Source organism: Epinephelus moara, chromosome 9 (genome assembly GCF_006386435.1).
Source record: "Epinephelus moara isolate mb chromosome 9, YSFRI_EMoa_1.0, whole genome shotgun sequence".
Taxonomy (NCBI): domain Eukaryota; kingdom Metazoa; phylum Chordata; class Actinopteri; order Perciformes; family Serranidae; genus Epinephelus; species Epinephelus moara.
In genome coordinates this window covers 15,810,558-15,830,725 of record NC_065514.1, presented here as the reverse complement: position 1 = coordinate 15,830,725, position 20,168 = coordinate 15,810,558, and the positions used below count along the sequence as shown (strand labels likewise).

The 20,168-nt window shown below is 40.6% G+C and overlaps 1 protein-coding gene across 2 annotated transcripts in view; it reads left to right on the top strand.

The window, feature by feature from the left end:
- The window catches only part of sfswap (splicing factor SWAP), an 80,981-nt gene extending 61,097 nt beyond the window's left edge, over positions 1–19,884 (top strand). For both annotated transcript variants that reach the window (XM_050053580.1, XM_050053581.1), the window contains exons 18-19: positions 6,825–6,897; positions 19,153–19,884. In XM_050053580.1, coding sequence (XP_049909537.1) covers positions 6,825–6,897; positions 19,153–19,218 — 139 coding nt within the window. In that variant the 3' untranslated portion in view covers positions 19,219–19,884. The remainder of the gene's footprint in view (positions 1–6,824; positions 6,898–19,152) is intronic.
- The last annotated feature ends 284 nt before the right edge of the window (positions 19,885–20,168 follow it).

Here is a 20,168-nt window from a genome sequence, read left to right as displayed (position 1 = left end):
GGCCCCGGATAAGCTGATGAAAATGGATAGATGTATGGAAATCTGTCACTGCCACTGTAAAATACATATATGCTCAACAGGAATGGAAAGCTTTTCAGGTGTAGCAACAGCAAGTGAGGGTTAAGGGGCTCAACAACCAGTCAATAAATGTACCATATGTGCTGCATTTCTTAATGCACTGATTTCCCATCCAGAATTCAAGAGACTTCAGAATGATCAATTATGTAGCCTTGAAATTTTCATGCATGTTTAGTGTGCCGTCATTACACAGCAGTATCATCCAAAAAGATGTGTCGAATGCATCTCTGACACTTGCTTTGTCAATTTAAAACTCTGGATAAAACAGAGCTTGAGCCTTGTCCATTGTGTCCAAGGATTTCTAAATCCAGTATGAACGGGAGAGACTCAAAGCGTCAAATCTTAAGAGTCAGTGAAAGGATGGCTAAGAGCCAGCGTCTTTCAGCTTCAAGGTCGTAAGACACAAAAGCATTCATGGCAACGAACACAATCTCTTCTGAGGTCTTGGGGTTGTTGGTTTGCTGTTTAAAATATCTCCAACAAAAGAAACAATTAAAACTGAATACATTAACTTTTGAATATTAGAGGGCAAAATGTAGCGCTACATGGACTGCAGAATGAACTGGCGGCTAAATTACTCCCCACCTTCCCCTCCCTTAAACCAAGTGAATTGGGGCAAGCCATTTGCATCGTGAGGAAAGCATTCCTTTTGTATGCACCAACAAAGAAATCAGTCATGTGTTTGAACATGACAAGTGAAGAAGATTAGTTGTAATTCATTCTTTTTGAGTCGAATTCACTTTTAGCCAGAGCTCCAATTTTGTGTCTAATCCAGCAGCGTACTTTCAAGAAAGGAGCTCTGGGCATAGTGTTCCTGTACAGCGTGAAATGGTCAGCAAACACAGAAGGCAATGAGAAGGGGGCTGAAGTAGAGCTCATCATCGAATCCAGCAAAGAAAGCAGGAATGTTAAAAGGCTGATAGAGAGCAATGCAGAAATGCTGCCCTTCACATTGCATTGGGCCATATCACCGCAAGCAAATGTCAGTGTTAATTCATGCAGCTCTCAAGTGTCTTCACATATTGAAGCAATTAACTTCTCTAGAGCAGCAGTGTCAGATGTCAGATTGGAAATGCATATCAGTAAAATCGATTTGTAAGTGCTTGAATATTACTGATATGTAATGCATGACGTGAAGGAGTCTCAGAACATTTGTAGGAAACAGGATACATTCATTTCCCCGTTTAATCTATGTGGTTTAATTGTGTTCAGTGTATAAATCCAGCAGCTTTCTCTGTGTAACAGTTTATTTACAATGCCCCCTCCCCTAGGGGGTGAGGAAATCCTTTCAGAATTTTAGGGTAGATCCATGATTTGCATTTACATAATGATGTGCCATTGCATATTTAAGATTCTTAGTGTGATTAGCAGTCTTATGTTTTACATTCCTCAGTTTTAGAGTTGGTTGAGTTTGGCTGACAGTATCCAGACTGCAGGGATTTCAGTGTTCAGATAACATGAGTGCTACTGTAGCTTTTACAGCTTCGCCATTTTATACAGATACAGACGTTGAAACTGTAGTTAAAGGTGTAATGTTGGTGGCATAATGTCAACATAACTATCGACAAATCATTTTCACTGTCTATGTTTGCTGAGAACCACACACGTCCTTGGGGAAAAATAGGCGACGTGCTGAATCTCTACATGAGCTGCAGACAAGCCATGCCTAAGTCATGCTGCGCGCACAGGCTGTGTGGCTGCCCTAACCAGTTAACAGGTGGTGTGGCCCCAGGTGTATATTTATTTCACTGACATTTTTTTAGTGAATGGTTAATGGACTGCACTTGTATAGCGCCTTTCTAATCTTTCGACCACTCAAAGCGCTTTTATACTACATGTCCCATACACCCATTCATACACACATTCACACACTGGTGGTCAAGGCTACAATACATGGTGCCACCTGCTACTCAGTAAGCATTCACATGCACTCACACACTGTTTTATGACCTCCTATGTACAGCACTTTGTTTCAGCTGTGGTTGTTTTAAAGCGCTTTATAAATAAAGTTGAGTTGAGTTGAGTTGAGTTGAGTTGAGTTGATGGAACAGCCATGGGAGCAATTTGGGGTTCAGTATCTTGCCCAGGGACACTTTGGACTGGAGGAGGGATCAAACCACGATCTTCCAATTAGTGGATGACCAGCTCTACTTCTGAGCCACAGCTGCCCACAGTACAAGGCTAGTAGGCCAAGAGAGCATCTGATAATGTATACCGATACTGTGATAAAGTATCTCCCCTTCCTTACCATGCATTTCATTGGTCATGTGTCTTGAAAACTATAGCCCATTTTATACTGCAGGGTTTTCGGCGAATGTTGGGCCATTTTGCCGGCAAGCTGCGAGCGTTTAGACACACAGAGCCGGATCAGCGAGTTGATCCGAGGTGCCCAATTTTCCGCCTCGTAGGGTAGACATATTGGCGGAACCTTTTTGGTTTAAAAAGAACAAGGCGCCCTTTCGCCACGGGAGGGGCTGTTGATGACTTGTGTGAGGAGCTCTTGATGACGCCGCACGTGCTACCCACTGGCGGTGGATAAACAGGAGACAGCTGACAGCAGGAATGAGCAGCTAGTAGCAGGAGTGAAATGCAAACCTGAAAGATGCTGTTAAGATGAGCAACTGGGGAGACAAGGAATTGCGCGCCCTCCTTGCCTTCGCAAAGGAAGAGGCCATTAACTGTCAAGTGATGGGAACAGTGAAGGACGGGCCAACTTATAAGAGAGTGGCCGAAGGACTGACCAGCCGCGGCTTCCCTCCCACGTCACTGTTTACGTCACACGCTGAGCTACACGTTTTGTTACTTGCTCACGCCCCCCATTGCCCCAAAAAAGGCGCATTCTGTATGAACAAAAGTAGGCAGGCGGCATTTTGCTGCAGTCCCCGATTTGTTTTTATACTGCCAATGCTGAAAGAAGACTGATTGGGCAATTCCTATTTAAAAAGAGCTAAAGACAACTTCTAAAACAAGCTCAGTCGGAGTCTCTTGCCCTTTTACTGACCCTGGGCCAGTTCTGCTAGACCCTGGTTCGTCGTTGTAATCCATATTGAAACGCAAATAATCAGATGTGGCAGTATTATAAAAAAAAATCATGCAATTCGTGAGTGCCGACTCTCCAAGTTATCATAAAATCATGAATATATCTCTTATAGCAATTTTAGAGTCAAATGGATTTGCAGGATTTAACTATCTAGGGTTGTGTGTCGTGACTGGAAAAAAAAAAAAATTAATAGCTTGAATATTTCAAAAAAGTTAATGGAGAGAATAATCTCAGTCAAGGTCAGCAGCAAATCCTTGGGAGCATTAGTTTGTAAAGATGATGTGATAATGTTCCAAGGCCGATGTTGTGGGGGTTTAAATGTACAAACTCTGTACATCAAAATGATGAGTTTATTGTCACTGCAGCCAAAATCGTTTGCAGTATTGGGAATATCAGCGCTGTCACCTCGAAAACAAGGCAAAGAGGTAACATACAGTATTTTCTGATAAAATAACAGAGGGACAGAGGCTCCATTAAAATGCCAACAGTAGCCACTATAGGTCTCAAAGGAGGGATTTGGAGGGATTTATTTATTTTAGGCAAGCCTGGACAGATTGGATATTTTATGCAAGGGGAAAAACCTGTGTTGAAAGCTCTGTCAATAAAATTGTTCCACACCTCTTTATTGATGTCATCTGTCAGGTCATGATGAAGTGGCTCATAACAACAGGTGTCAGACAAAAGGCTCTTGATTTCATAATGATATTGTCCAAGTGGCATAATAACAGTAGATCCATCTTTATCAGGAGAGCAAATGACCACATATTTTGAATGCAATTCATCTTCAGTCAAGTTCATCTTGACAGGAGTGGCAGCTTGACAAGTCTTTGCCAAATCATTTCTGGCTATAGATAATCATAGTCAAATTCAAGTTGGAGGATGGTAGAAATAAAGCAAAGTCAAGAAAACTGGATTAAGTTATAAGTTTCTGAAAAATTTGAGAGCATCCACCATTAAGCTGGAGAGAGAAAAACCAAACCTTTGTAGAGGAAGGATTCTTCATTGGCAATGGGACTTACACCTGGGATGTTAATCGCAATCTTCTTCAGTGGCATTCAGAGCGTCAGAGAGCAGATAAGTCGCCTGATTCCTCATGTGCCCCGCTGCGTCTTCTTTGTAGACATTTGACACTCCGTGTACATAGGACACAGTAGGACACTGTCTTGATGCAAATCTCTTTTTTTTTTTATCCATGCCAGTCATATATAGCAAACGTTAGATGTGGCACCATGCAACTGTGTGTTCTAGATCTCATCTATACAGATCATGTTATGCATTAAACTCTTGCATACACCGAGTGACGTCTAAACTAGAAACACCTTCAGGCCAAATGCAATACAATAACCCAGCCATATCTTATATAAGGAAAATTCCATTCTCCTCCAACATGAGGCTGTATCATAGTTTCAGTTTGGGCCATCGTCACTCTGGAAGGATCATGACTAAAAGCAAACAATGTGAAAGAAGCTGCAATGGCATGTTTAAGGTGTTAAACAAGCATAAATTTGCAATAGCTGCCAACACCATGTACATGCATGCATCCATGCGTTGCATCTTTTGCCAGATGGCATGAGCAGTTAATCAGCTGTCCTTTGGCAGATGACCTATCTCTCCACAAAGTTGGGCAAGTCTGTGAATCCATTTGGAAGTTATGTGTTTATAAGAAAGGCCCCTCAAATTTCTCCAAAGGGTGCGGGAATTTTTGTGGACCAACCCGCCAACTGACAGTGATATATAGAGCTGCTGGTTGCAGCTAAAAATGAAAAATGTATGTTCATCCACTATTCTCTTCCAGATATTCCTAATACAAGTTGTTAAATTTGGCAGAGCCTTTCTAAGTAACTCAATACCAATACAGTATGATAGGATAGGATAGGATACAATATGATATGATACGATACGATACAATGCGATATGCTTTATTGTCCCCATAGGTAAATTTGTCTTGGACTCAGGAGCTGCAGAGTATTGCTGCCTTACAATAACAGTCCAGAAGAAATGAAGCACACACCATTAAAACATAGAAACACATACTACACATAACAGTATTGCACATCAGCCACTCATGTATTGCACATAACGCCAGCACACAACAGTGTACCCTAAACAAAACACAACACAACCCCTTATCATCAAGCAACATCATATAACAGAGTCCGGGGTGCTAGCAGAGCAGCGCCACCAGAAGTTGACCCTTGGTCCTGGTCAAAAGGTGACAGTAATCTCAATGAAATCAATGCTGGTATCAGGATAACAACCTACTCCTGAACAACAGCAAGAGTAAGGAGATGATGGTGGACTTTGGGAAATAGCACCAAAGGAACTACACTGCCCCTTAATATTAACAGGTCCTTTTGAACAACTTCAAGTACCTTGGTGTCCACATCACCAAGGGTCTGATCTGGGCACTGCATACTTACTCAATGGTGAGAAACGCAATGCAGAGACTGAAAGAAGGTACCGGTAACACCAGGCCAGCACTGAAAGGCTCAGAAAGAGCTTCTACCCTCAGGCCACAAGGATCCTAATTGAGGTCACTACCTACCCCTCCAAATCCCATACATATATTTATTAATACACTCTCACAGCACAATTTGAAGCAACTAACAGGATTACATTTCACTGGAATTTAACCATTTATGATTTTATGTGACAAATAAACTGACTGATTGATTGATTGTTTGGTTGCTTGTGTAACTGGTGTAAAGAAATCTTCAGCAAGCAGTGAACGTAAGTGTTTGCAAATCTTTGCTTTGTTGAAGTGTAACTTTTCATAACTGTTGTTTTCCCTCAAAATATTTTTGAATGACGACACACCATGGAAATATTTATTACTTGCACAAGAGACAAACACAAAGGCTCCTTGTTGTGCAGGGACAGCGTGCCTATGAACTAAGTAGTTTCGTAAACCACGGTTGCATGCTTTTCAAAGCATTGTCAAACCACATCCACCATCACCAGTACATCAGCCAGGTGATGCTCTTTGTCAGGATGAGAGTGCCCTTACTTTTTTGATCCATTTGAATGTTGCTGGTCGTATGAAGTAATTTTCTGTCTTTTCAGAGAACAGTTATTGAAGCAGCCACAGAATTATTCCATGAGATTGGTTTGTTTTTCAAGGTTTTTGTCATCAAAAAAAACACCATAATAATTCCAAGTTATGTTCTCACAGGGGTGTAATACCCAAGATTGAGTGACATACACAGAGACACACGCTTCAAATTGTCCCAGTTTTTCAGTGGACTGAAGCGAGAACTCCCTAACATCAGCAGCATCCTGCTTCTTGTCACCTGTTGTGTTCAATCAGCTTGATGCGCAAGATGTTTTCTATTTTAAAAATCTCTTGATGAATTATGAAATGTTAGACAGCAGAGAGATTAAAAGCTTTGGACAGAGCCGTGAAGTTGAATTTAAGGCCTGTGATTTTGGCCCGTTTTCTGTTTGTCTGCAAGAATATATATTTGTCTGAGTTTGACATTGTTGATGAGGTTGTTTTGACCCTGGTGGATATTTTAGATTTTACAGGTCACAGGCCATTCCTCTTTCACCTCTCTGTCTTTTCCCTTTGCTCTTTCTTCTACAGCTCTTATTGTCTGTCCAACTTTGAACATTTCACAGGATATGAATATTGTATAGGCTCTTCTGTTAACATGATTGGTTTTCTCTTCTCTTTTTCTTTGTCTCTCCCCCTCTCTTCTCTCTGCAGGGGTGGTTCTCTGGAGAAAGACAAGGCAGTGTCCTCATCCATAGTATCCTCCGTTCAGTCCAAAATAACTCAGGTATTGTTCTTTGCTTTTATCCCAAATATATCCTCCACTGCACTTTACAGCCCACCGAATACACATACTGAGTGTTGTTTTGTGTTTCCATCATGCAAAGAGGACACAGAAAAGTGCTGCGTTACTGAAATTCATTTTTTATATTCTGCTTTATCTACTGTTAGTTTGCACAACAAATTGATGCATTGTATTTTGTCAAGCTGAATTTGTTTGAACCTTGAAGAACTCTGTGTCTTATCTTTAGATTTAGAATGGGTGTTGCAGGATATATTTCTTACTTGCATTTTGTGGCTTGTAGATACAGTATCTATTAGGGCTGTAGCTAAGGATTATTTTCATTGTCGACTAATCTGTCGATTATTTCTTCGATTAGTCGACATCGACTAATCATTTTATCGAAAAATGTGTTAAAATGTTGAAAAATGTCAGTCTGTCTCTCCCAAACCCCAAAATGTTGTCATCTAATGTCTTGTTTCGTACTCACGCCAAAGGGTTTTAGTTCACCGACATGGGAGAGTGTGTAAAGCTGCCAATATTTGAACATAAGAAGCTGCAATAAGAGTATTTTGGGGTACTTTTATAGTACTTTTTTTTATGAAAAATGACTCAAAGCGATTAGTTGACTACTAAAATAGTCACAGATTATTTTTATAGTCGATAAGTCAGCCATTAGTCGACTAATCGTTGCAGCCCTAGTATCTATTAGCTAATCTGTGACCTGACGTCATCTTCTACCACACAGGCGTTAGCAGCTGAAGGGTTTCTGTGTGTGTGTCTGTTAGTCCCTCTTATTGACTATGTTTACATGCTTACTAATACTCCACTATTATTCTGAATAGAACAGTATTCCAAATTTGATGCAGGTCATGTGAATAGCATATTCAGTTTGGTTATTCTGAATTAGGCCTTACACTGATTGTAGCATATTCTGATTGATGCAGGATTTATATTTTTACGTCGAATCGACGCTGTACCTACGGCGTAGGCTCTGCGTCACTGTAGAGCCTACACTAAACCCTACACCATAGCCTGATGTGCACCTCCCCAGAAACGTAACTACACATTGCTGTGATGCAGACTTCTATCTATTTATGTAGGCTGAAACCATTTTCCTAAACAAAGCTTTCATTTACTTGCATTTTACAGATAAGAAACAATAAATTGTGAAGACAGTAAAGCCTCCACAAAGTAGCGTTTTAAGTCTTGTGTGTGATCTGTCCTTCAGGGATTTATACTTTGGGATTTATCCTGGCTTCATATGAGTAGAGGAAATCGCCGCTCATTGCTAGGCTAATTATACAGTGTAAAATGCCATAGGCATGTGCTAATAACGTTAGCATGTTATATTTATTTGGAAAACGTGTTTAGTATAAGACAGTTGTTTTGTTGGTGAACCTTGTGAGTTGTAATGGAGCCGAATTTTGTGACGTTACCTTTGTTAAATGTTGCTGTTGTCCCTGGATTCATATGAGTAGAGGAAAAGTCTGCTAGCTGGTAGGCTAATTTATACAACGTAAAATGCCATAGCCTTGTGCTAGCAGCCTTAGCATGTTGTATTTGTGGGGAAAATGTGTCCAGCAAAAGACAAATGCTTTCTGTGAATGCTGCGAGTTATAGTGAAGCCGATTTGTGTACTTGTGTTTGAAATTGTCTCTATTTAGCCATGTTTAATGTGTGTTTAATGTGTGTTCTGAATCAACTAAACTTAACAGCACTTCACAGAAACCTCTGCCGCTGACTGATGTTTTGGAGGTGTAACTGCAGAGTGACACAGACACACCACCGCACAAGTATAAATGCTACAGCCATGTGCATAGGCAACAGCATAGGTTGTTCATAGAGCTGACACACAAGTGTAAATCCTGCTTAAGACGTGTGATATGTCTGTATTTTACAGGTTTTGATAGCATTCTTTGGACATGCATACAGCACATCTTGAATGGGCGTCTCAGTTGTAGCCCTTTGTCTGTTTACGGTCAGCTCTGTGCATAATTATGGATGCATTGTACACAAACAAACTGGCCAACAGTTTGCAAGGCTGGAGTAGAGATGCATGCCCAAAAGGAAAGCCCACATGACTGGTTGGAAAGAGAAATGCGCTTTCTTTGATATTTGATAGTAATTTCGAACATGTCCAAAAAACGTGAACATACAAACAAACAAACAGACAAGAAGAAAGTAATGATGAAAAGCATAAGGTCAAAGCAATTGTCAATGTATAGTTACTTTGATTTACACAAAGAGAAAAGAACATGCACCTGCTTTGAAACATAAAAAGACTTGGATTTCCACAGGTTTTTTTTTTTATATGCACAGTTATCACAACGCTGACCTTTTCAAGAGCATTGTCAAAGGAATGAAAGAGGAAGGCTGTGTTCGCTAGGTCCAACAAGTCCACCACTGGTGGAAAACTGTCAAGCACAGCTGAGATAGTGCATAACTCAAGTAATGCATTGCTGCATGTAAACAGCAATATTAGTGGAAGGTTCATTTTCATTAGTCATGTAAACAGCTTAGTAGGATTGTTGTCTTTTTTTAGAGTAAGGGCAAAAACTGGAATATTTGTGCATGTAAACATGGTTTTTGAGTGGTTGAGCTTGTGTCTTCACGTCCACCTGTTTATTTACATTATAACTGTTGGTGCACATTGTGGGTGTGTATAGTTAGATCCTGTATTCAGTGCCAATATGAGAAAACACATTACACCAGCAGTAAAATATCCTTTGCGAATTGGAGCTTTTCGTTGACCTTTTAAAACAGCAGGTGTCAACTCAAGGTCCAAGGTTATTGCTTGTTTTGGGGCTATTGACTGTATCACACAGCAGAGTTTGCTCAGTTCCACAAAACTGTAGGGGCTCAACATTTCCATGGGTCTGTGTACCTTTTGGACTGTACCATGTTGACTTAAATGTTTAACTCTTGACCTTGACAGCAGTTGATAATCAGGACTGTGTAATTCAGTCAAAACCAACATTGAGTTTTGTTAGTTGACAGTATTTTAGGCTATAGTTTCCAGTGTTGAAACTTGTTCCTGGTATTTTGTCTACCTCTACAGAGTAACATGGCCATCATGACCCATATACATCATCTTCTTACAGTGACAAAAGTTTGCATGCTACAACTGTAACAACTCATCCTGGCTAAAATTGCACTTACACCCCCTTCACTCCTTCTGGGAGCATAGCCAAGAATCTGGAAAGATAGAGGCTGAATATTGGTTGATGTCAGTTGAGCGGCAGGCGAATGTGGAGACCTCGGTGAACTTGCCCCTGACAAAAGTCGACTCTTTGGATGCTGGATTTCACCTCTCCTGAGGAAGGAGGCAGAGCTAATGTGCTCTGTTCCAGCACTTGTAAATTCAGACAGAAAGGGGAGTTTGCACTTCTACGTGCTGAGGTTGAGCTCAAAAGGTTGCTCCTACCAAAATTAGTATGTATGAATCAGTCGACCTCACCTCTTCATAGAAGCCAGAGCCTCCAAACTAGCAAAAGTTTCAGTGTTTTCTAAGGTGGTTTTTGCCTCCTTGGCTGGAAACTGTCTGCAAGTTGTTTGTTTTCTTCCAGTCTAATCCATTATTCCATATAACAACAAAAATCAAATGATAATATGACAATGTGAAAGGGGTTATGTCAGGTTCACACTACACGTCACTATTTCAGATTAGGCGATTATGAAGTTATGAAATCGTGCCGTGACTTGGCCGACAGACATGACAGACTACACGTTGGTCCAAGACCAGTCATCGCTGGTCATCTTTCACAACATGTGTGATGTCATCGGGTTATTCTTGTAAGTCTTTCGCCAGACGAAATGTTATTATAGTAACATAAAAAGCGCCACAAGATGGCAGGAGCTACAAGTACCACATGCAAACTGTGCAAGTCACTGAATTGTCCACAACAAGTTCCTGCAAATTTTCACAATAAAAGCTTTTTAGAAAATGAAGGGATTCTCTCAACCAGTATTATAAGGGGCTTTTAATTTTAAATGGATACAGGAAGTGTTGAGTTTGAAATAATGGCGCGATGCATTAAGTTTATCAAGGAAAACAGGTGCGGATTAAAAATAAAAATACAGAGGGAATGATAAATAACGTCCCGTTTATAACGTGGTCTGTTTCAAATGAAGCTGGTAGCCTCTGCAGCTGTGGTCAGTAAAAGCCCTGTTGCTGCTTTTTTTATTTCATTCCTTTATATCCTCCATTATGAAGAAATAACAGTCTTTGCTAGCTTGATGCTAATGGCAGAACTCACCCAGTTGCTTAAGTGCCTCTGCTGTTTCACACCATCATTTTTCCCTTTTTACTCTTGTAGTAACGTCCCTAGAGGAAATATCAAAAAGGCTGGGGTGTTGACGTACAGTTGTCTACGGCAGCAGATATCTCTGTGTTCCTATTGATCAAAGTGGCGGCTGTGACGGGAGCAGTCAAATATGCTAGACTTTATGTCGGGTGGCGTGAGGCGTCCCAGACGTGGTGTCAGTTGTCGACTACTATGACACACTACATGAATGGATTATCGCATACGACACTAACTGTCGTTCCTGACCCCAGCATAACCCATACTGGTGAGCCTTCAGAGAATTACCACCTGACTCTGCAGCTCCCCTTGATATTACTAAGGTTTACTGTGAATTGGAGTTCATTGTAAATCTATCCAACTGCAACAGTTCATTCATATAGCATTGTTTTCATGCTCAGCAACGGACTGACACAGTTAGTGACTAGCTGGTAAAGATAGTGAAGCATTTCTCTTGGGTTTGTAGACACCAAAAAGCAAAGCTAGAAGAAAGTGAATATTGGACTTTCATTCGCAAGATGGCTAGAGACATGCCTCCAAATGAATGCTAATGTTCCCTTATAACAACTTTTTGGTTTAAAATCTGTTCACAACTAGTTTTCACTGCCCCCAAGTGGCCAAAAAATCAGTTATTGCAAGTTTTACAAACACAAAAGTGCGATTAACTTGATGACTACCACTGTTGTCAACAGCTCACAGAAGCCACTGTCTCCCGTTGAGTGTTAAAGACAGCTTAGACACTCCATCCATAAAATTACAGCAATCACACTCCAAGCTCTGCATGTGGCCACTTCCTCACAGTTGTCTCTACCAACTGTCAGAATGATAATGCTTTGTGCATTGTACTTGCCACATCAGTGTCCTGCTGGAGTCACCTCCCTACTGCACTTGCATTTAACAGTAGCTCAATGTAACACTTTAATTATTCATTATTTCTGCTGCATTCAGACTGTTATTGAGGTGGCACAGACTTTAAACATGGCCGCCATACTGTCATTTTCTACACAGGACACTGCGTGTAGTGATGTCACATACTTTGGTCTATGTTGTAAATTTTAATGGAATGAGTGGGTTGTTTGTGACACATAAAATGATGCTGCGATGGGCTGTGTGTGTGTTTTTTGTCTCACTTGGGTGTTACAGCACGCGATAAAAGGAGCATTTGTCTGAATAAGTGGTACACACACATTACTCACAATGTAACCTCACACACGCCTCGCCAATAAATTCTGACATTCTCCCCATTGCACTCTGTTTAAAATTACAATGTCCAATTTATGGCTGTTTATCATGCTGCTTTCAGAAATGCACCTTAATCTAATGCGCACACACACACCAGCTCTGGAAGAAAAATAGCTATATTGTAGGATTGGCATAAAGGTTTAAGCTGATTAGATGACATGAAGGGAAGAATGGTGTATCACCTCATAGGACGTTTGTCTCACTGCCCTCTCTTAAATGAGCAAAGAGGCTCCAAAGTGCTCTCAACACACACCAATTTTCACCTCAGTTATCATTAAGATTAAAATCTCACCGTTTTCTCTTTAATTTGCTGGTTTTTGTTTTGTTTTGTTTTTTTATTTTCATCTGGCTCGCCTTTCTCTGCCAGCACTTAAGTGCAATAATGTAATATACCGTTCATTTGCTTAATTTTGACTGCCACAGGAACATGGAAAAACATCCCTCAAGACAAAGTTCAAAATCAATTACCTTGATTTGTCTAAAGCCAAGATGAGAAACATTTCTGGAAATGTCTCATGACTTAAATCATATGTACTTCTTTTCATTTCTAGCACCATCTTTGATTAATAATCCTTTAATTCCATGTCTGCTTGTCCCTGCTTCGCATGAAGCGATGCAATATATTGAGTTACTGATTCTCACGCAACCACTGTGCAACTACATGTTTTAAGCATGAAGAGTAGGGCCTAGTGTGCAGGTGTAGCCTTTGAATGTAAAGTGTAGCCTTAGTAATACTCTGTAACTTTATTATTTAGCACTGGGAGCTTAAAATATGTGTAGGTGTAAGAGTAGTTCTACCTACAAGCAAACCAGTGTTGCACTGAATGTAGCGAGGCCACAGTCAAGGCCAGAATCTGAGAAGCACTGGGACTCGAGCTAATGGAGGTCAATAGAGTGTGAATGGAGAAGCAACGCTGACTATTTTGTGAACACTTGTGCAACTTCAGAATTTGGAACATTTTCTCTCCTCTGGCCACGGGCCTCTGTGTGTGTGTGTGCATGTGTGTAGGAGAGAGTGACAGAGCGTGTTTCAGAGTGTTCGGTGTTTACAGATTCACCACAGATATACAAAACCACGCGTTTCAAATCTTTTGATACTCCAACTAAAAACATTCTTTTCTCTCGCATAACTAAACAGAACGTCTTCTCTTGTCTTCATCTCAACATACCAACATAAGTGAGCCCATGAAAACATGCTGTTCGCTGCTGTTGCAACATGCACAGATTCACAACCACTAACTACTTATACCCCATCTGTGATGTTTTACAAACACATATTGAATAATTCAGCACATCCTCATCTGCCTAATGGTCTCCTCTTCCCCAAGGGTGCCTGGTTGCTATTCGCCTCAGCCCGTCTCTCATTTTCCTCCTGTTTGTCTTTGTTCCTCCGTCTTCTGTCCCCTCTCCTTCTCTGCTTTACATTTGTTGTGCTTTGCTCTGTTTGATGAATGCGTCATGCACTTTGAGAAAAGCTTTTAAACCTGCGCTGTATCTTTTTTTAACATTGTCGTACTTATAGTTCAGATCTGTAGCAGTGTACATGTTTTGTTTTGCTTTTTGAAAGATAAGATAAGAGAAAGGCTAAGTCCAGCCTAAGTTGTCTTCAAGCTTGATAAGAGATGAAGAGAAAAGTTGTGGAGAACTTCTCCCAGGCAGGTGTGTGTACGTGCAGTGAAGAGAGAGCTCAAGCTGTTGCATAGCTCCCTTGAGGTATTTTAACAGTACATTGTAGTGTTGTTGTTTAACCTTGCAGTGTGGGTATGTTTGCAATCAGAAGCAAGTCTGTGAAATGTCTCCTTATGTGATCGATGCAGCTTGTTTCCAATAGGATTTTAAAATCCCTCTTATGCCTGGTTCACATTACACAACTTTAGCCCAGATTTTCTGCTTGCCAGCTGTTTTTGAAGGTCCCCAACAAAAGCCCAGGATCAGAAACAAATCGACGTTGGCTCGGTGCTCGCTAATTGGCGTTCAAGCACTATGTGTTAACTGTTCAAGGATGTGAGCCGAGAATCACAGAGGCTCCAAAGATATTGAGTATGCAAAATATCTGGACCTTTCATGGATGTGAATGTGTTAATGCCTCTGCACTGACAATAGCAATAGTAATTCAAATTCATTCAAATCTGGCACAAATGTTGCCCTGGACTCAACAATGAACTGATGAGAGTTTGGTGGTTAAAGGACAGGTCACTGTGACCTTGCATCCATTTCATTCATGTGAACATGTTATCTCCGAAACTTCCTGAGGAAATGTCTTTGCATTTGGCAGAATTATCCAATTACATTTTGGTGGTCATAGGTCAAAGGTTAAGGTCACTGTGACCTTGTCATTCTCATTCTTGTGAACACACTTTCTTTCAGACACTATGAAAGAATTTCTTTGAATTTGGCACAAACATTAACTTGGAGTCATCAATGAACTGATTAGATCTTGATGGTTAAAGGTCAAGGTCACTGTGACCCTGCATCCATGTCTTTCCTGTGAATGTGCTACCCCAGAAATGTCCTGAGGGAATTTCTTCAAATTTGGCAAAAACATCCACTTTGATTTAACGATGAACTGATTCGATTTTGCTAGTCACAGGTCAAAGGTCAAGGTCACTGTGACCTTGTCTGTCTTTTTCTTGTGAACACAATATCTCAAGTACACCATGAGGGAATTTCTTTGAATTTGGCATAAATGTCCCCCTGGGCTCAACAATAAACTGATTAGATTTTGGTGGTCAAAGGACAGGGTTACTGTGACCTTGTCTGTATCGTTCTTGTGAAAGTTTTATTCCGGAAACGTCCTTTGGTGATTTCTTCAAATTTGGCACAAACGTTCACTTGAACCGTAGAAAAATAAACTGATTGGAATTTGGTGGTCAAAGGTCAAGGTCAGTGTGACCACACAAAATATGTTTTGGGCCAAACTCAAGAATCCTTATACAAATTGTGCCAAAACTTCACATAAATGTCTAATAGGATATAAAGATGGAAGTGATTACTTTTTTTATCCAAAAGGTCAAAGGTTTACATCACTGTGGCATTATATTCTGCTTAAAACACTTTTCTGACCATTACTCAATGCCATCTCTCTGGAGCAGAAGGGGAGACATTTGGTCAGATACTGAATTGATGACACTAATCTTAGGTGCCATCCTTGAAACTGTGCTGGTTGTATTGATCTTCTGTGCTGCCGGGGGGAAGATGTGTGTGAAGCATCTATGTTGTCACAGACATGGATGTAAACTGTGAGAGAAACATGATTGGATTGCAGAGGCATACAGCCGTGGGGCAGTATTTCTAGGTTGTTGGGTTTTTTTTCTTTCTACGATTACCCACACTACTCTTACCCTGATATTCTTACCCAAACTGTAACCAATCTTACTCCTCTTTTCTAAACCTAACCCAGTCCAACCAACGAATCCAACAAGTACTAGCCACACAGAGGGAGAATAGGGTGGGTCATGTCTGCGTCATCCTAGGACAAATAGATTTGGCCTGTTTGACTTAGGTGAACTACAGCCGAGACATGAGTAGAGCACAGAGACAAGCCTCGCTGCAACAGTTTCCAATTTGTGTGTGTTTAAGATGGAAAGAAACAAAGTGACGGATAGAGGGAAGAGAAGGTGGAAGGTGGACTATTGCATGCAGTATTTCTTTAAGTTGATAGCCTAATAACTTACTTGGAACGCTGCCTTGTTACTTTTCTGAAGTTGATTTTTTTTCTCCATATTCCAGATTTAAATATTCCACAGCTGATGTACTGTGTTGCGATAACAGATCAGTGCGGAGTATGTTGTTTCTCCATCAGGCTGAGCAGTCAGCAATCGGTTTGTATTATTAAACAGTTTTCAAATGCAAGCTTGTATTTGTGTTTTATAAAATGTTGGATGAATATTTAGGTTGACATCCTATGCATTGTTTATTGGAATCCTTAGTTGTAAGTGGGCTTCATGCTTTTTCAGTATTATGTAACTATACTCGGCTATCCCGTGTGTGACAGCTGTAACGTAACTTGTGATGATCTATTAATGTCATACAGTTCCTGCTGCACTTTGTTTGCTAAGACAAGAATTACGCTATAGTTTGAACAACTTTCCACTCAGTTGTTAATAATTTGGGGCATTGTTTGTTTGTCACATTCAGTGAGCACTTCCTCGTGTGTGTGCGTGTGTGTTTGTGTGTGTGTTAGAGTTGGATACACCAGGGTTTAGGGAGAAACAGCCTTTTGAGTGATTTGATATGACAGCTCCTTCCCTCTGTGATTACAGCTGTTAATTTGTCTCATCTGTCAGGAGAGCTCAAGGGTGGATATTTGTCCATGCGTGTATGAATCACTCTTGGGATGCAAATTAACACTTCCTATTCAGCAACGCAAGCGTTTGCCCCCTAGTCAGCAAAATTTACATTTCTACCTGAAGAGGAGAGGAATGGAATTTGGCATTGTGGCAGCTCTCTACTTACTCAATCTACTTTATATATCTCAGTTTAGCCCCATGCTCATTTCTGGCAACTGCAGCTTTCTGCAAATTGTTTTTTTCCTATCATTGTCTTGTTTACATAATACATTTACTTTTGGCCACTGAGCAGGTCAGCCACTGAAATTAAGGATTAGGTGACTGTTGATATAACGGCTTGGGGAGGATGTAATATGCTTACAGGGTATTATTCTATACTTAAAATGTGTCATATGTTTAAAAGAATTACTGACGGCTCAAGGGCAGGAAGCATACTCCAAAACAAGCCTTAATATGCAACAATATATCAAGGGGCTGCAGACTGGGGGGGTCATTCCCAATGGGAACAGCATTATTAGAAGGGGTGGAAGTCCCAAATTTCATCACAATCCAATATATCGATTCTTCAGACAAGAACACGATATTTGCTGACATCACAAAGTCAGCCACAATACAATTTTGATTCAATTCAAGTCAAGGGCCTGCATTTAATATTAGAGGATATTAGTAAACATCCTCAGTGTCTTTTTCTTGGCTTCTTTCCATTGTCTGCCTGGTGCTAGACTCATGGACCCTCATTCATTCCTATGAAAGTTGCTCAGTGGTGCATGGCAATCTGGTCTCACTCCAAAGTCATGGGAAATCCGAAATCCGTCCTTTAACCTCGGCATGATACGCGGCCAGTCGCTGTTATAGTGACAGCCCTCTGTGGCATCAGGGGGAATTGAGATAGGACAAGAACGACAGTTAAGGTGGCGAAAGTCAGAGTAGGGTGGGTGGGGCTGGTGCCGGATGGGTCCAACAAATGGCTCTTCTAGACTTGCAAATGAAATCCACCAAATCCTGATAGTAAACAAAGTCATTTTGGGGGGGATTGTGATGCTCAAAAAATGTATCAACTGATGTACAGATGTATATTTCACCATGCAAGTCTATGGGAAAAAGTCCTTTTAGGTACAGGACGTCATGTGATGTAATTACGCTGTATGGCCACTATGAAAAATTTGTTCCAAAGCCTGGCACACCTTCTGGGGTTCTGGTTAGGCAGCTAGCACTGTTTGACTGTTTAGGAAGGAGGTGTGCTGGGATGGAAACGCCGACACATGCATGCTAATCAAATTTAAAATAAAGGCATACCCTCCTGAGACCCTTTGTCCTCATGTGAGGACATCACATTTTGGGTTTACTTGACCTTATACTTAATTCTACTTGAATTAGACCTGTTGTCCTCGTTCATGGACACTTTTTTGTGCCATCTAGTGGTCATAAGAGCACAATACACTAATCCATGTAAAAACAAGATGGCAGCCATCTCTGCCAAGACAGTCTACAGCTGACGCAAAAGTGGACAAGGTCCAAAACCTGACCACATTTTATGGTTGAAACTTGTTTCTTTATGATTAATAAAGTTTGTAGTTTGATATGACAACAAATTTGACCAATTTTAGCAACAATAACAAGCTAAGATGCTGTTAATAAGGAAGTACTCGTTTGAAGGCATTGGGACTTTATTATCGTCTAGTTTGAAGATATTCGAACTCTATCGTTGTCCCATTGGTGGGCATTGGGACTTAATTATCGTTCACAATGTTTAGTTTTTTATACTTATCAGATCCTACTGATCCCAAATAGCTAGGAGAAATTGATGACATTATGTATCTCTGTTTACACTTTGCATCAGTGATATTGGATAGTTAGATTGGATTATTGAATCAATATATTGCTCCAGATTGATGTATTATTACACTCATAATTAGCAATAAGCAGCTGCCTTACATCATAATAATAACAACAGGAATGTTTCTTCATCAGTTACTTCAAAATAAGATAATTTCCTTGCTGCTTTTCCCCTCAATGTTCCATTTTGGTCCCCAGCTCAGTTGTTGATTCAAGATCAATTGGATTTTTTCATAGCAGTTCTTTATTGGAGAGGGATCAGTAGATGTGTTTAAGTCGAAGCAAAACAGAGCGGAGAAATATATTGGCGATAACTTGATCATCAGATGGTGCAGGATTTAGAGTCGTTGCTGGCTTCAACAACACACAGTCTGATGTAAATATACCTTCAGGCTCTCATCCTATTGGTGGTTGCTGTAACACCCCATGCAGTGGTATTATTATACACACAGGTGTAGAACAACTCTGCAGTCACACTCAGATTTTAAGTTCATTCTCAGTTATCCAGTGACACCGAAAATATATGTGGAGATGTGTAGTACATGGAATTAATCTCTCTCTTTCTCATTTTGGCTTTTCTCTGTTTTCAGGATCTGATGGCCAAAGTGCGAGCCATGCTTGCCACCTCCAAGACCTTCCAACCTCCTAATTCCTAAAAACGGCATGTCCAGTCAGCAGTCGGCATCCTCTGATTTCCTGGAGATGTAATTGGCCCGGATCTGTTTCATCCACCTGTGTCCATACTTGATTTATTATTTCATCTTGATTTGAGTGTCGGCAGATTCAGTTTGGCTACGTTATGTATTCTGCAGTATTGTGAGAGTGATGTAAAGGCACTCATTAAGCTGAAATGTCCGGTTTCACACCTGACCTGAGAAAACAGCTCATCGGCGCGGGGATCATGTCAGCGGCAGACATGTTTTGGTGCAAATGTGGAAGTAAATCCATATGTTAATTTGCATCCTGTTTAAAAACACTCTACTTTTCTCCCACGTGGTGAGTCATTCTTTGCAGCATTACATAAAGCTGCTGGAGGTCTGTATTCTCTCCTTCTATGAAGGGTCGTGTTGTTTTGATAAATTCAATTCTCTCCTCCCTCATCTACTATTTTCTGCTGTTGTTTTCCCTCTTATGTCCGCCCCCAGCTGTCTTCTCCCTTCAGCACCTCACACGTCTGCTTGAGAAGCCCTTTTAATTTTCTACCGTGTCCCTCAGCTCTAGTGCGTGGCCTTCTACTTCTGTTTCTGGTTTGTACTGTAATGGAATTTAATGCAAAACAACTTTCTAATCCGAACTGTCAATAAAGTTTCAATTATGATTTACTTGTGTGCCGTACTCCTTTCCTTTTTTACCTCTGTATTATTGTACAAAAACAAAAGTTGATAGATAAGTAAAATAGTTGAAACTAGAGCAAAAGACTCAGCCCCTCCCTCCTCATCTTCACTGTCCTTCATTTGGGACATGCTGATAAGATAGAAGAAGTGATGTTTGCTGGACCCAAACCTTCACCTCCATTGACTGTACTGAGTTTAACGTCACAACAACATTGCTGATAACCCCGATAAACATAACTGTTGATCAGCTGATATCCTTCAGGTGTCTGCTG